This window comes from Callorhinus ursinus, unplaced genomic scaffold, assembly GCF_003265705.2.
Source record: "Callorhinus ursinus isolate GAN/ISIS: 27379988/994484 unplaced genomic scaffold, GSC_fseal_2.0 scaffold3, whole genome shotgun sequence".
Taxonomy (NCBI): Eukaryota; Metazoa; Chordata; class Mammalia; order Carnivora; family Otariidae; genus Callorhinus; species Callorhinus ursinus.
Window position 1 is genome coordinate 52119186 of NW_027397065.1, and position 16824 is coordinate 52136009.

General features: G+C 44.9%; 1 protein-coding gene across 3 annotated transcripts in view; it reads right to left on the reverse strand.

The window, feature by feature from the left end:
* The window catches only part of AFAP1L1 (actin filament associated protein 1 like 1), a 67917-nt gene that overhangs the window by 8489 nt on the left and 42604 nt on the right, over positions 1-16824 (reverse strand). For all 3 annotated transcript variants that reach the window (XR_012377574.1, XM_073890883.1, XM_073890882.1), the window contains 6 exons: positions 15566-15777; positions 13774-13919; positions 13076-13148; positions 11220-11331; positions 7821-7985; positions 970-1148 (listed from right to left, as the gene is read on the reverse strand). Coding sequence is in view for 2 of the 3 variants with exons in the window: in XM_073890883.1 (XP_073746984.1) it covers positions 970-1148; positions 7821-7985; positions 11220-11331; positions 13076-13148; positions 13774-13919; positions 15566-15777 (887 nt within the window). In the remaining variant the exon portion in view is untranslated. The remainder of the gene's footprint in view (positions 1-969; positions 1149-7820; positions 7986-11219; positions 11332-13075; positions 13149-13773; positions 13920-15565; positions 15778-16824) is intronic.

Below are 16824 nucleotides of genomic sequence, written 5' to 3' on the forward strand. Positions count from 1 at the left end.
ATAAATTGTGGCTAAGTGCTATGAGAAAGAATAACACATAGGACTCCTGGTAATTTAGACCAGTGGTTCCCAAATGGGGGCGATTTTGCCCTTCTAGGGGACGTTTGGCAATTTCTGGAGACATTTCTGGTTGTCAGCTCGGTGTGGAGCTACTGGCATCTAGCAGGTAGAAGCTCGGAATGCTGCTAAACATCCTACAATGCACATGGCAGTCCCCTATAAAAAGAATTATTGGCCCCAAATGTCAGTAGTGCCGAGGTTGAGACACTCAGATGGAGACGGAGGTCAGCCAAGTTCTCCCCGGGGAGTTCTCGGTCGGGGTGAGAGTATCCACCTTGCAGGCTGCTTGGAGCACTGGAGATGATGCATCTGCAAAGCCCAGAGGATGGCCTGGGACACCGGGGGCCCTAAGACAGGGCATGCGTACCGTGGCTAACGCCAGGCTCTGGAGTCAGACGTCCTGGATTGCGAATCCTGTCTCCTACTTAACTGAATGACGTTGAGTAAGTCCAACATCTCTACCTCCGTTTCCTTGTACAGCCAGTGGTGCCAATACACCTAGCCCTACCTCCCGGGCCTACCGTGAAGATCGTATGAGGTAACAGAAGTTAAAATGCTGTACTGACCTATGGTTATTGTTCAACACACACTTGTTATTCTTACTCAACATATCGTAGTTATACTTATCAGTAACCCAAAGGCTACTTCTAGGATCACATTCAGGATAAAATGGCAGGGCTGCGGGGGGAGACAACACAGGCCAGAACTTGCTCTGAGAGTCCCCTCCCTAGCGGTGCCATCTGCTCTTTGGGAGGCTCTCTTTTGGCATGTTCCCGCTCCTCTTTGGGTGTCCGCTTGCTCATCTGTAAATAAGTATAATTCCTACCCCCAAAGAGTGATCATGAAGATCTATAGCTTGTGAGGGGATTAAGAAGCAGCTGCCTCTGGCCCAGAACGGCATGGACTCACCCCACTCTTGTTCTTGCTGCCCACAGAGAGGCCCAGGGCTGGGCCCCCTGCCAGGGATCGCTGCAAGCGCTCCTTCACAGCCACCAGTCGCAGCTCCAGGTCGATCCGGCGCTCCTCCTTTGCCCGACACTGAGCTTCCAGGGTGGCCACGGCCTCCTCCAGAACCTTTAACTTCGCTCCTGTGTGTCCAGAGACATGCGTGAGAAACAGCCGAGCCTGGCCTGAAGCCTCAGGGAATTCGGCAGGACCTCAGGTTCTAGTCTGTCCCTACCAGAGGGTTTTTCCAGCCCTTAGTTCCGACTCAGAGATGGACTCTGGGTCTGGGGTTCCAGCTCCATGCTGGGTTGTATAGTTTTTTACCTGCTCTGTACCTATTTCCCCACCTTCTGGATATAGAACCTTGATTTTCCCCTGGGAAACCACTTTCTCCTCCCATTCCCTCTAGTTTGGATGGAACTGACCTCACTTTTAGTTCAAGGGGTTGGCACATAACTTGGACGTGGTCCATAACCTATCTCCATTTTCTGGTCACAGTGGTTGGTTTAGAGATCAAAGTTGGTCCAATCAGAGTGAATCCTGAGGCTTTTGCGGGGTCCATTGGGAAGAGAAGTTTTCTCTGCTAGGGTGGCTGAGAGGATTGGGTGAGGGCTAGAGCTATGTAGCCATTATGCCACCACGAGGGGCACAGAATGAAGCCAACATAGAGGAAGGCAGAAGCCAGAATGAGAGAAATATACTTTCTGGTGATATCATTTAAATCTCTGGAACTTGCTATACCTGATTGCTCAGTTTTCCAATTAAATTTTTCTTTTCTTTCTTTTAAATAAGGTCTAAGCCCAATATAGGGCTTGAACTCATGACCCTGAGGTCAAGAGGTGTATGCTTTACCAACTGAGCAAGACAGGTACCCCTACATTTTTCTTTTCATTTCTATATTTTTAATGCTTTTTTTTAATTTCTTTTTTTTTTAAAGATTTATTTATTTTAGAGAGAGAGAGAGCAGGGGAAGGGGCAAAGGGAGAGGGAGAGAAGCAGACTCCCCGCTGTGCACGAAGCCCAACGCTAGGCTGGGCTCTGGGCTCAATCTCATGGCCTTGAAATCAGGACCTGAGCTGAAATCAAGAGTACAACACTCAACTGGCTGAGCCACCCAGGTGTCCGTCTTTTCATTTCTAGGCCAGTTTCACTTTGGTTTCTCTTACTTGTAACTGAGTTATAATCCCCTACTGGGGTTTTGCTGCTTTTCAATCTAAACTAACAAACCTGTATTAGTATCTTTTCATGCCAAGAGTTGTGTTGGGTCTTAGCAGGTTTAAAAGTTAGTTTCATTCATTCATTCATTCATTCATTCATTCATTCTATTCAGTAAATACTTATTGGGTTTTTAGTGCTTACTTTGTACCAGGTGCTGTGACAAAACAGGCCAAGACACGAAATTCATATCTTTCAGTGGTTACCCTGAATGTAAATGGGCTATAAATGCCCCAATCAAAAGACACAAAATATCAGATTGGATAAAAAAAACAAGACCCATTGATAGGCTGTCTGCAAGAGACTCATTTTAGACCCAAAGACACCTCCAGATTTAAAGTGAGGGGGTGGAAAACCATTTACCATGTTAATGGACATCAAAAGAAAGCTGGGGTGGCAATCCTTATATCAGACAAATTAGATTTTAAACCAAAGACTATAATGAGAGATGAGGAAGGACACTATATCCTACTTAAAGGGTCTATCCAACAAGAAGATCTAATCGTTTTAAATATTTATGCCCCTAACATGGGAGCAGCCAATTATATAAGCCAATTAATAACAAAATCAAAGAAACACATTGACAATAATACAATAATAGTAGGGGACTTTAACACCCCCGTCACTGAAATGGACAGATCATCTAAGCAAAAGTTCAACAAAGAAATAAAGGCTTTAAATGACACACTGGACCAAATGGACTTCACAGACATATTCAGAACATTCCATCCCAAAGCAACAGAATACACATTCTTCTCTAGTGCACATGGAACATTCTCCAGAATAGATCACATCCTGGGTCACAAATCAGGTCTCAACTGGTACCAAAAGATTGGGATCATTCCCTGCATATTTTCACACCACAGTGCTTTGAAACTAGAAGTCAATCACAAGAGGAAAGTTGGAAAGAACTCAAATACAGGGAGGCCAAAGAGCATCCTACCAAAGAATGAATGGGTCAATCAGGAAATTAAAGAAGAATTTAAAAAATTCATGGAAACCAATGAAAATGAAAACACAACTGTTCAAAATCTTTGGGATGCAGCAAAGGCAGTCCTAAGAGGAAAGTATATAGCAATACAAGTCTTTCAAGAAACAAGAAAGGTCTCAAATACACAACCTAACCCTACACCTAAAGGAGCTGGAGAAAGACAAGCAAATAAAGCCTAAACCCAGCAGGAGAAGAGAAATAATAAAGATCAGAGCAGAAATCAATGAAATAGAAACCAAAAGAACAGTAGAACAGATCAACGAAACTAGGAGCTGGTTCTTTGAAAGAAATAACAAGATTGATAAACCCCTGGCCAGACTTATCAAAAAGAAAAGAGAAATGACCCAAATAAATAAAATCATAAATGAAAGAGGAGAGATCACAACCAACACCAAAGAAATACAAACAATTTTAAGAACATATAATGAGCAACTATATGCTAGCAAATTAGACAATCTGGAAGAAATGGATGCATTTGTAGAGATGTATAAACTACCAAAACTGAACCAGGAAGAAATAGAAAACCTGAACAGACCCATAACCAGCAAGGAAATTGAAGCAGTAATCAAAAATCTCCCAATAAACAAGAGCCCAGGGCCAGATGGCTTCCCAGGGGAATTCTACCAAACATTTCAAGAAGAATTAATACCTAGTCTTCTGAAACTGTTCCAAAAAACAGAAATGGAAGGAAAACTTCCAAACTGATTTTATGAGGCCAGCATTACCTTGATCCCAAAACCAGACAAGGACCCCATCAAAAAGGTGAATTACAGACCAATATCCCTGATGAACATGGATGCAAAAATTCTCACCAAAATACTAGCCAATAGGATCCAACAGTACATTAAAAGGATTATTCACCACAACCAAGTGGGATTTATTCCTGGGCTGCAAGTTTGGTTCAACATAAGCGAATCAATCAATGTGATACATTACATTAATAAAAGAAAGAACAAGAACCATATGATATTCTCAATAGATGCAGAAAAAGCATTTGACAAAGTACAGCATCCTTTCTTGATTAAAACTCTTCACAGTGTAGGGATAGAGGGTACATACCTCAATATCATTAAAGCTATCTATGAAAAACCCACAGCGAATATCATTCTCAATGGGGAAAAACTGAGAGCTTTTTCCCTAAGGTCTGGAACACACCAGGGATGTCCACTATCACTACTACTATTCAACATAGTACTAGAAGTCCTAGCCTCAGCAATAAGACAACAAAAAGAAATAAAAGGCATCCGAATCGGCAAAGAATAAGTCAAACTCTCACTCTTTGCAGATGATATAATACTTTATGTGGAAAACCCAAAAGACTCCACCCCAAAACTGCTAGAACTCATACAGGAATTCAGCAAAGTGGAAGGACATAAAATCAATGCGTAGAAATCAGTTGCATTTCTATACACCAACAACAAGACTGAAGAAAGAGAAATTAAGGAGTTGATTCCATTTACAATTGCACCCCAAACCATAAGATACCTAGGAATAAATCTAACCAAAGAGGCAAAGAATCTGTACTCAGAAAACTATAGAATACTCATGAAGGAAATTGAGGAAGACACAAAGAAATAGAAAAACGTTCCATGCGCATGGATTGGAAGAACAAATATTGTGAAAATGTCTATGCTACCTAGAGCAATTTACACATTTAATGCAATCCCTATCAAAATACCATCCACTTTTTTCAAAGAAATGGAACAAATAACCCTAAAATTTGTATGGAACCAGAAAAGACCCCAAATAGCCAGAGGAATGTTGCAAAAGAACAGCAAAGCTGGTGGCATCACAATTCCGGACTTCAAGCTCTATTACAAAGCTGCAGTCATCAAGACAGTATGGTACTGGCACAAAAACAGACACAAAGATCAATGGAACAGAAGAGAGAGCCCAGAAATGGACCCTCAACTCTATGGTCAACTAATCTTCGACAAAGCAGCAAAGAATGTACAATGGAGAAAAGACAGTCTCTTCAACAAATGGTGTTGGGAAAATTGGACAGCCACAGGCAGAAGAATGAAACTGGACCATTTCCTTACACCACACACAAAAATAGACTCAAAATGGATGAAAGACCTAAATGTGAGACAGGAATCCATCAAAATTCTTGAAGAGAACACAGGCAGGAACCTCTCTGACCTCAGCCGCAGCAACTTCTTAGAAACATCGCCAAAGGCAAGGGAAGCAAGGGCAAAAATGAACTATTGGGACTTCATCAAGATAAAAAGCTTTTGCACAGCAAACAGTCAACAAAACCAAAAGACAACCAACAGAATGGGAGAAGACATTTGCAAATGACATATCAGATAAAGGGCTAGTATCCAAAATCTATAAAGAACTTATCAAACTCAACACCCAAAGAACAAGTAATCCAATCAAGAAATGGGCAGAAGATATGAACAGACATTTCTGCAAAGAAGACATCCAAATGGGCAACAGACACATGAAAAAGTGCTCAACATCACTCAGCATCAAGGAAATCCAAATCAAAACCTCAATGAGATACCACCTCACACCAGTCAGAATGGCTAAAATGAACAAGTCAGGAAACGACAGATGTTGGCGAGGATGCAGAGAAAGGGGAACCCTCCTACACTGTTGGTGGGAATGCAAGCTGGTGCAGCCACTCTGGAAAACAGTATGGAGTTTCCTCAAAAAGTTGAAAATAGAGCTACCCTATGACTCAGCAATTGCACTACTGGGTATTTACCCCAAAGATACAAATGTAGTGATCCGAAGGGGTACGTGCACCCCAATGTTTATAGCAGCAATGTCCACAATAGGCAAACTCTGGAAAGAGCTTAGATGTCCATCAACAGATGAATGGATAAGAAGATGTGGTGTATATATACACAACGGAATATTAGGCAGCCATAAAAAAATGAAATCTTGCCATTTGCGATGATGTGGATGGAACTAGAGGGTATTATGCTAAGCGAAATAAGTCAATTAGAGAAAGACAAGTATCATATGATCTCACTGAGATGTGGAATTTGAGAAACAAGACAGAGGATCATAGGGGAAGGGAGGGAAAAATGGAACAAGATGAAACCAGAGAGGGAGAGAAACCATAAGAGACTCTTAATCTCAGGAAACAAACTGAAGGTTGCTGGAGTGGTGGGGGTGGGAGGGATGGGGTGGCTGGGTGATGGACGTTGGGGAGGGTATGTGCTATGGCGAGTGCTGTGAATTGTGTAAGACTGATGAATCACAGACCTGTACCCCTGAAACAAATAATACATTATATATTATTAAAAAAACAAAACAAAACAAAACAGGCTAAGATCCTTGCCCTTATGGAGCTCATATTTGTGTGTGTGCGTGTGTGTGTATGAGAGAGAGAAAAAACAATAAATAAAAATGATAATAGGGGCGCCTGGGTGGCTCTGTTGGTTAAGCGACTGCCTTCAGCTCAGGTCATGATCCTGGAGTCCCGGGATCGAGTCCCACATCGGGCTTCCTGCTCAGCAGGGAGTCTGCTTCTCCCTGTGACCCTCTTCCCTCTCGTGCTCTCTGCCTCTCATTCTCTCTCTCTCTCAAATAAATAAATAAAAATCTTTAATAAAAAAATAAAATAAAATAAAAAATGATAATAAATAAAACATAATAAATAATCCAGTGTTACAAAGTGATGTGCTATAGAAAAAAATTGAGCAGGGTAAGGAGGATAATCAGCCTGTTCCAAACCCTGTTTTGACTGTTAGAAAGTCCTCTGTATTGAGACCAAACTGCCTTCTTTTTTTTTTTTTTTCTCTCTCTTAATGCTTCCCTCCCACAGATTCTGGTTCTTGGCTACACAGAAGAAGCCTTACCCTTTAAGCTAGAAGTTCTCTGTTAGGTGTATGGATTCCTAGGCAATCTATGGCTGAGCTCTGTGGGACATGAGCTCTTGGCTACTGAAACTGTCTGTGACATTATGAAATGTGGGATTTTTTTTCCCCTTGGGAAAAGGGTCTATAGGTTCCATCAGATTCTCACCGGGCTGTGTGACCTTGGATGTATTTTATAAAGGACAAGGCTTCTGTTCCCTCAAGCCTGTGTGCAAACTTCAGGCTGAAAGTATGCCAAACTCCAGCTATAGAGAGAATTCAAAGGAAAGAGCAGAAGGTGGGGGTGCAGAGGAGCCCGGAGCAGGCTGGGCCTGCAGGAGTCATGGCCCTGGATTTTGGAAGAGGATCCTGGGACTGTGTCTGTCCATCATTCCCCAGCAAGGGGACCAGTGTCTCACACGGTTGGGTGCTCAGCCCTTCCGTGAATGAGTGACTTAATGGGAGGTTCAAAATTATATCTCTTATTTCCTTGATTCTAAGGCACACTCATTTTAACATTTCTAAAATCAGATTGAATTTTACTACATTAAGTGTACACATTTTTGTGATGACTTTTCATCCCCTTACCCAAAAGCAATTATTAGACTGACAGCACTTTCATTAGTCAGGAAGGAAGATGACGATGATGTTGAGGAAGAGGAGAAGGAGGAGAGGGAGGAGGAAGAAGGGGAGGAGAAGCGCACCGTCCCGGATAACCGGTTGACCTCTGCCACGGGAGGTGTCAGGGCTGAGCCCGGGCCCCCGCAGTAGTGCCCAGGACGTGCCCACGTAGGTACCTGGGTTGTTGCGAATGGCTCCCTTCAGCTCCCTCTTCTCCTGCCTCAGTGCCATCAGCTCTGTCCGGATTGTCTCCTTCTCCTTTTCCAGCTTCTCTTTTTCTACCAGGTACCTCCGGGCATCTTCCTCCGCTCGGTTCTTGCCGTACTTGTATTGATTGGCACCTGCAGAGGTAGAAGGCAGGCAAAGGCCCCCATTTCTGATCTCCGGTAAGGGTACTTGGAGGGGCCTTAGCGTCTTTCTCAGCCTCAACTTCTCCATCTGTAAAATGGGAATACTTAGATCTATATCCTTAGTGTGTGAACCCTCCAAGGAAACAGGAGCAAAAGGGAGGCAGCAGAGCACAGGGACTACGAACAAGGGCTTTGGAACGAGGCTGACCAAGGTTTGTGTTCTCTTTCCCCCTTTACCAGTTGTGTGACATCAGGCAACAGTGAACTGTGCTGTTTCTGTGCCTTTCCCCCAGGTCTTGGTTTCCTCATTTGTAAGTGTGGGACTATTGATCAAATTTACCTCTTAGCATCGTGGTGAGTTTTTAAAAATATTTTTGAAGATTCTATCCATTTATTTGAGAGAGAGAGAGAGCAGAGAGGGAGACTGAGGGGTGCAAGTAGACTCCCCACTGAGCAGGGACCCCCCCCAATGCGGGACTCGGTCCCAGGACCCTGGGACCATGACCTGAGCCGAAGGCAGCCGCTTAACCAACTGAGCCACCCAAGTGCCCCAGCATTGTGATAAGTTTTAAATGAAAGAATTCATGAAAAATATTTGATATGGTATCTGGTGGAAGTGCTAAGTAAATGTCAGATAATGATATGAAACAGATTTTGTGATATATAACACACTTTAGTTTTAAAAGGGCATTTTACAGTCAACTCTCAGGTATATATAAGACAAGGAGACAGGGACATACAACTCAGAGCTGCAGAGAATCAAGACCTCGGGCAGAAGTCAGGTATTGACTGTTTTATTCCTGGAAAATGGGTCGGGGGAGAGAAGGGCCCAGAAGTCTGTTGCAGGCTCTACATTATGGTGAACAATTACAAATAACTATGGCAAAAATTTATCAAGCATTTACTATAAGCTAGGCCATTTATATTCATTTCCACTTAATCTTCATTAAACTTACTATTATTAGCTCTGAGGCACAGAGAGCTCAGGTCTCACTGCTAACGATGGCAGAGCCCAGTTTGAGCCCATATGTGTCTAAATCGGGGCTCTGTGCCAGGCATTACTGCTCTAGCTGGAGCAATGCCATGGTCCAACGTTTCAGGGAAATTTTTATTTATTTATTTTATTTATTTTATTTTGTTTTATTTTTTTTAAGATTTATTTATTTATTTATTCGAGAGAGAGAGAATGAGAGATAGAGAACACGAGAGGGAAGAGGGTCAGAGGGAGAAGCAGACTCCCTGCTGAGCAAGGAGCCCGATGTGGGACTTGATCCCAGGACTCCAGGATCATGACCTGAGCCGAAGGCAGTCGCTTAACCAACTGAGCCACTCAGGTGCCCTTTATTTATTTATTTTTTTCAGACTGTCACTCACAGCCCTTTTAAGCTGGCGGGGTGTGGCGTTTGGAATGATTCCCTTGGTTTACTGATAAATGGGGTCTTGTCTCTCTAACTCTCGTAGGGACTGCAGTGGCCACCCAGTGACGCATGCAATAATCAATTCCTGTCCCAACTACCCTGCAGTTCAAGCTTGATCATAATAAATAAAGCATGGGGGGCAGAGAAGGGGCCCCATACTTCCCCCAACTGCCTAGATACACGGTAGCATCCCAGGGGATTTTTCTCCCAGAAGTTTGGATTTTATAGACTGGTAAACTAAAAATAAATGGGTAGACCAGCAAAGTGTTGTCAGTATTATATTTATCAGATAAGGACCTTAAAACCCCCAACCACCATCTGCAATTCCCAGTATTTCATATCTCTTTCATACATCACTCAATATAACATTTGATTTGAAGAAAGAATCTGTTGTGTTATCTTTGTTGTTGTTGTTTGAATGTTTTATGATTTCTTTAATCTTACATGTTTATTTCAGTTTACTTTTCCATTTAATTTTTTAATTTTTATTTTTAATTTTGGAGAGAGAGTGAGCGAGCATGAGCATGAGTGGGGGGTGCAGAGAGGGAGAAAGAATCATAAGTAGACTCCATGCTCAGCGCAGAGCTCAATGTGGGGCTTGACCTCAGACCCTGAGATCACAACCTGAGCCAAAATCAAGAGTCAGATGCTTAACCACCTGAGCCACCCAGGCACTGCTACTTTTCCATTTGAAAATGGGCATTCCATAAAGGCCTGTATTTCCGGTGGTGCCGATGAGAGCAGAGTGTAAGGAATGTGACACAACCACCCTCTGACTGTGCAGGGGGAAAACTCAGGCCCAGAGAGGGGAAGGGACTTTTCCAAAGTTACGTAGTAATTTAATGATCAAGTGGGGAATGGAATACAGGTCTCCTGACCCCCAGAAGAGATTATCTACATGAATGAAGTGGAGATCTAATAAAGAAAAGTACTTGGAAAGATAAATCTTCAAAAAGCAAGGAATAGAACTTGACTGTGTTCGGGGGCAGGGGGAAGAAATGTAAAGCAGTAACTAAAAGGCTCTTGGAATATGCTGTCCTATAGGAAGCTGGCCGGCTCGTGAATCACACAGGAGCAGAGATTAGGATTGGAAATCAAACAGAATTGACCAGAGTCTGGCATGCTTAGCCTTTATTGTACAGTGTGGCAATCAGGCAAAATTCACTCAGCTCCTATATGGGGTGCTAGGGAGAGCGCGGGCTGGGACACAGAGGTGAGCCATGCCCTTCGCGGCTGCTGCCTTGAGGGTATTTGGAGAGTTCGTTTCTCCACTTGCTCCCCCAGATCAGAATTTATAAATGTTTTTAGCCTTTGGAACAGACAGAAGTTGAGGGTGAATTTTATATGTGTATCCATATATATGCAACATTGCAGCATCAAAACGTATTTGGCCTTCATGTTAAAATTTTGAAAATTAGTTGCTAGTATTAAGAAGTCAGTAGATTTCCTATAAAGGCTAGATTTCTGGTCTCGAATAATCTGTGAACCTGGGCTGCCGGGTTCCGTGGCTGAAGCCACGGGAGCCACTGGCTGAAGCTGAGTGGTAGCCACCCCTCTAGGTGGAGGCTGAGCACTCCACGTTCCCAGTCTTCCCCCCACCCCATTCCGTGTTGTTCCCCCTCGGAGGCCACAGCCTAGCTGCCCTTTAGCACTTGGCTTGTGCTGTCATTTTTCTTATGGTAGAGTAGTTTCTTAACATCTCATTTCACTCCTTAATTTACTTGCCCACTGCCTGGAGGAATCTGATTTGAGATCCCCGACCCCGTGGATTGTTTCTTTCCCTTCCTCGCTCCCACCCAGAACTCACTGGAGGCATGGCGCTTGACTTTGACCTGCGGATCCACTCGATGGGACTTCTCACTGCAGGAGGAGGCATGGCGTTTCACCTGGGCCCCCGCGGGACGCTCAGGCTCCTCATCCTGCAGGAGATGGAGAAAGGAGGTGAAGTGCAGGTAGGCTCAGAGCCCTCCAGGCAGGGGTGTATTCTGCTCCAAATGTGGTGGGTGAGCATTGCAGGACCTCTGAGATCGTGGCCTTACGTTTTTAGACTGGGGCTGCACTCAACAGTTTATAGACTACTTCTACTAGCATGTATCATTTGATCCTCATACCTTCCTGTTGGGGGCTGCAGAAGGTGCCCCTAAACTGGAATATCTGCTGAGAGGAAAATTTGGAAGTCTCAGAGGGCTGTGGGTGACCATATTTGATTTATCATAGCTATTTCTGTCTTCACATCATTTGGAAGTGTCCTTCACATTTTCTGAAATTGCTAAATGTAGAGCTCCCAGTTAAGATAAAAAGTCGTGGATGATATCAGCCAATCGTGGAAGTTACATAACTTAATAAACTGGCTCTACATTTTTAAAAAAGATTTTATTTATTTATTTGAGAGAGAGAGGGGAGAGTGTGCGAGCAGGGGAAGAGGCAGAGGGAGAGGGAAAAGCAGGCTCCCCGCTGAGCAAGGAGCCAGACATTCCAGTGCGACCCCAGGACCCTGAGATCATGACGTGAGCTGAAGGCAGATGCTTAACTGACTGAGCCACCCAGGCGCCGCTAAACTGGCTATACATTTGTGCATGAAGAGTATTAAGAACATCCAGAATCCAGTCAGAGCTCAGGGAACCATGAATGGAATATGATAATAATGTAATATAATAATGATATTGATAACAATAGTACTATTTACTCCATGTGAGAGCTTCTGATGTCTATGTGCTGCTAAGCTCTTTCCATACAGTATTTCATTTAGTTCTTGCAGTGATCCAATCAGGTAGGTTTTCTAGTATTCGTCTGGAGCCAGGAAATGAGGACTAGAGAAGTGAAGCCCAAGGTAACCCAGATTCAGTCCTGAATTCAAAGTTCATGCCGTTAGGTACTAAGCTGTCTGGCTACTAATCACTGCAATTGAGAAAGATCTCAAGCTGCATCCACTGGTTCATCTGAATCTGAAGAAAGACCACATAAACAGAAGAAGGATGGAGAAGTTTCTAGAAAAGGGAGTCTTAGAGGTGCGAGCTCGGTGTCATCCAGCACTGTCCAAGCCAGGGGGTCTGGCGTGCAGACATGTCTGCTTTCTTTGGCAGCTTGATCCCCTCTTTTTCTCTCTCCCAGCTGTGAGGCCTGACGCACCCACCAGGGTCTGATCGGAATGTGGCTGTCTGGCTCTCCCATGGGAGGAGAAGACATAGGACATGCTGCCAGAGGCAGTCTGTTCATGTGATGGCTACCGAGACCTCGCTGGCCTCTCCTTGATTTAGTGAACAAGACAGGGAGACTCTGTCTTGGGAGCTGAGGCCCAGACCGTGATGCCACCAGGTGAAGGTCTATGGAGTGGCCACCCCCCAGGCACCACTGAGTCAGCAGCATCAGCTCACAGAGCTGTGAACCAGTGGAGAGCCCAACACCTTGCTCAGACCGGTGTACAGAGTCCTCTCCTCTTCCGGATCTAGGGAGCTTCTCGCTGTACTACCCTGCCTCCTCTCCCAGGGAGTCCTTACCCAGAGCCATGATCTATGATAAGAAGGGTCCTCCCTCCCCTTCCAGCTGCTGCTTAAATGGAAATTATCCCTGATGTACAGGAAAAAAGGAGTGGTGACAGAGAGAATGAGGAAGAGCTAAATCAGTGGCCTTTGTCACATTCCCAGCCCTCCCAAGGGAGCGCACCTGTATCTTTTCATAAGGAACATCATCGTACACACGGGGCTCAGGCCACTGATCCTGGCAGGATCTTGCATATCTAGAAAATATAAGGTGTCATGATGATGGCAATGATGATGACACTTTGTGGCTTATAGAGCTTTCCTGTCTACTCTCATTTGATTCTGTGATGGGTGTTGGAAGGTTAGTAACAGCAACCATGCCAAGCAGCGCTGGGCCATTGCTGTGTTAAGGCCTTCAGAGGCAGGGAGCCCCATGATTCTTACAGCAACCCAAGAGGTGAGTAATTCATCCCCTCCATTCTATAAGCGAGGACACAGAGGATCCAAGCTGGCAAGCAACCCCCCCAAGCTGTTGGTCGTGAGAGCCGTGACTTGAACCCGGCTCTTCCAATGCATGGAACAGCCCTGATGGCCAAGGGTGTGAGACCCTGAGGTTCCATGGCATGAGAGCCCAGCCCCAGTCGCTACGCAGAAGGACTTCTTCTCCTTTGCTCATTGCATCCACAGCTTCCCCCAACCCTGGGCTACCTCTGTTAGCCAGCTCGCTCCTGCCTGCTGGAGGAGGAAGGCACCCACTCTGACTTCCCAAGGAAGCAGAGTCCTCCTCGGCTCCTCCTCCCTCCCCTCCCAGCACCCATGGCCGGACACAGAGGCTCTGAGAGGCTGCCGGGGGTGGGGGGTGCTGGGGGTGCCGGCCCTCACAGGAAGGAGTTGCGCCCTGCACTGACGATGCTGGTTAAGGTCTCCACATCCACGTAGTCATAGTGCAGTGCCTCGGGAGTGACTTTGGAGCCCATCTCCACCAGCAACAGCCCAAGCCAGCGGCCCATGTCCTCTGAGCAGTTTGCCTGAGGGAGAGGAGGCACAGGCTGATGAGTTCACTTTGGTACTGTTAGGACATCAGGCTACCTGCTCACTTTAGCCAAACCCATATTTGTGAAGTACCGGCTATGTACCCAATACTTAGGGGTCCAAGAGGAACAGGGCTGCAACACACACCCAGAAATCCAAGTGGCTTCCACCCTTTCTTTATTCAGATTTTGGCTCTAATGCTCCTCTTCAGAGAAGCCCTCCCTGACCACCTCTCTAAGACACACACCCTCACGCACTATCCTCAGAGCCTTCATGACCATTTAGGTGCGAAAACAACATTTGGGTTTCCCTGAATTAAAAAAAAAATTACTTTTTTATTAGAGGAGACTATTTCTCACATAACCCAATCGAAATTTTTCCCTTATAAATGCCAATTATTTGTAGTACTAGTATACAGGAAAACTGCCAAGAAGTTGCTGGTTAACTGAACCCATAGTTCTAGGTAGCTCTCATTTAAAGAGCATTCTCATAAAATCAGCTGACCACACAAATGCTAGACTTGAATAAAGGAAGCACACTTCTTGCCAGAAAGCTCTGTGTTTAATTTAAGAGAAATAAGAGACCCGTCTCAACCTATCAAAAATAAAAGTGAGTGACCAAGGCAATATTTCTTGAAATTTAAAAACTGGGTGAGGCAGTGGGTACTGGGCAAGGCAAACAAGATCAAGAGGCTGGGTTCTTGTTCTAGGATCAGGCCAAGAGGCCTCTGACTCCCTAGGAGCCTTGGACAAAGCACCTGGCTGCCCTGGCCTCAGTTACCCTGTTTGTAATATGAGGGGATAGTTCTTGAACTTTCCCTCCAGTGTTTACATTTTAAATCTTAAAAAGCCAAATGAGGGACAGACATGTAGAGGAGAGACTCCATGCATCGTGCAGGACCTCAGAGAGGAGGGCGAATGCCACTGGGTAGGAACGACCATGAATGGGTGGGATGAAATCACATTTTCATTCAGCCATTTGTTCAACAAATAGTAATTGAGCCTTTAATATGGGCTGGGCATCATGCTGGGTTCTGGAAAAACCAAAAGTATGCAGAACAGGCATGGTTACTGCCTTCATGGAGCTTAAAGATTTCAACTCGGTGTGGAGAACACCTTTCTAAAAATGTAGCTGCTTCATGGGAGGGGCAGGCTGCCTTGAAGGGCAGTGGTTGATCTGAGGCAGCCGGCCACTGGTGGGAAGGTTTTAGAGGGGATTCCAGAATCAGATCTAGGTTAGATCAGACTAGATGCCTTTCAGGCTTGGGATTTTAAGACAGGGGAGAATAAACACACTTTGGTTCTAGGGTTGCCAGATTTAACAAATAAAAATGCAGAATGCTCTTTTAAATTCGACTTTCAGATAAACGAATGCTTTTTCAGTATAGGTATATACCAAATATCACATGGGATATACTTGCATTAAAACCATTGTCGTTTATCTGAAATTCCAATTTAAGTGGGTGTCCTGTATTTTCACTGGCAGTCATTCTCGGTCATTTGGCAGCAGGTGGGCTTACTTTCCCTTTTTCCTCAGTCCCTGTAATGTCAGTTAGCAAGGCCCCCAAGACAAAAGCCCACACCCAGGCCAAAGCTCCTCTCAGCTGCCACCACCAAGAACCACCTGGATTCTCTCCTCTCACCTCCAAGATGGCAACCTCCTGCCGGTTGCGCAGAATCCTGAAGGCAAATGGATGTCTGGGCCCAAAGCCTGGGGCCACCTCACAGCCGCAGAGAGCAATGGCATTCACATGGGTCCGCAGGTCTGTGTGATCCTTGTGGAAGTACAGAGTGTTGCACTTCAGGCGGCACCAGCGTTCCTTCCAGCCCTGGTTCACCAGCACGTTCAGATAGCCTGGGAGGGGGAGACCAGCAGGGTGACCTCCTGACAGCCCGGCCCTGGGGAAACCCAAGGTGGGGGCTGTGAGTCTGCATGGGTCTACACCCTGGGGACAAGCGCCTGGACAACCCTTGTTCTCTAGCTGGAAAGAGGCCTTGGTCCTGGATCAGCTTACTCTCTCTGGGCCTGTGGCCTCTGGCACCCTCTTCTCCCTGAGTTTCATTTCCTTATCTGAAGTGGGGACTGATGATCACATTCATATACCGATACCCAGCCTTTGTACCATACCCAGCTTGGTGAAAAGGGCAGGGGACTACTGTAGAGGTGAGTAAAAGACACAACTATCCCTTTTGCCTTTCCTCCTCCCGAAATAGCAGAACTATTAGTGAGACAGAAAATAATGGGTAATGCTGACACCTAGTGGCAGCATGTGGGAACAAAAGTGTCTAGCCAAGAGGAAGAATTCTAAAATGAGCAAGGCACAGGCTGATGACCAGTGGGTTTAGAATTCGCTCTCAACATTTTAGATTTAAATAATTTTTTCCCACAACATGCCCTGATTTACTGGTTACAAAATAATTCTTTATAGCCATGTGATTTTATAATATTTTTTCAGGTTTGAGGGAATATTACTGCATATCCAAAATACAGAATTTTCTGGGGCGCCTGGGTGGCTCAGTCGTTAAGCGTCTGCCTTCGGCTCAGGTCATGCTCCCAGGGTCCTGGGATCAAGCCCCGCATCGGGCTCCCTGCTCGGCGGGAAGCCTGCTTCTCCCTCTCCCACTCCCCCTGCTTGTGTTCCTGCTCTCGCTGTGTCTCTCTCTGTCAAATAAATAAATAGAATCTTAAAAACAAAACAAAACAAAAACAAAACAAGAAAACCCAACAAAATACAGAATATTCTATTGGAGTTCAGCACATGGAACACTGCATTAACGAGAACAGGATAATATATCTTCCCTTCCAAACCATGTTAAACTCACACTGAAGGCATTTATAACCATGTTTAACTCACGCTGAATGCATTTGTAAGTACTTAAATATTTTTATCCGAGAAATTTC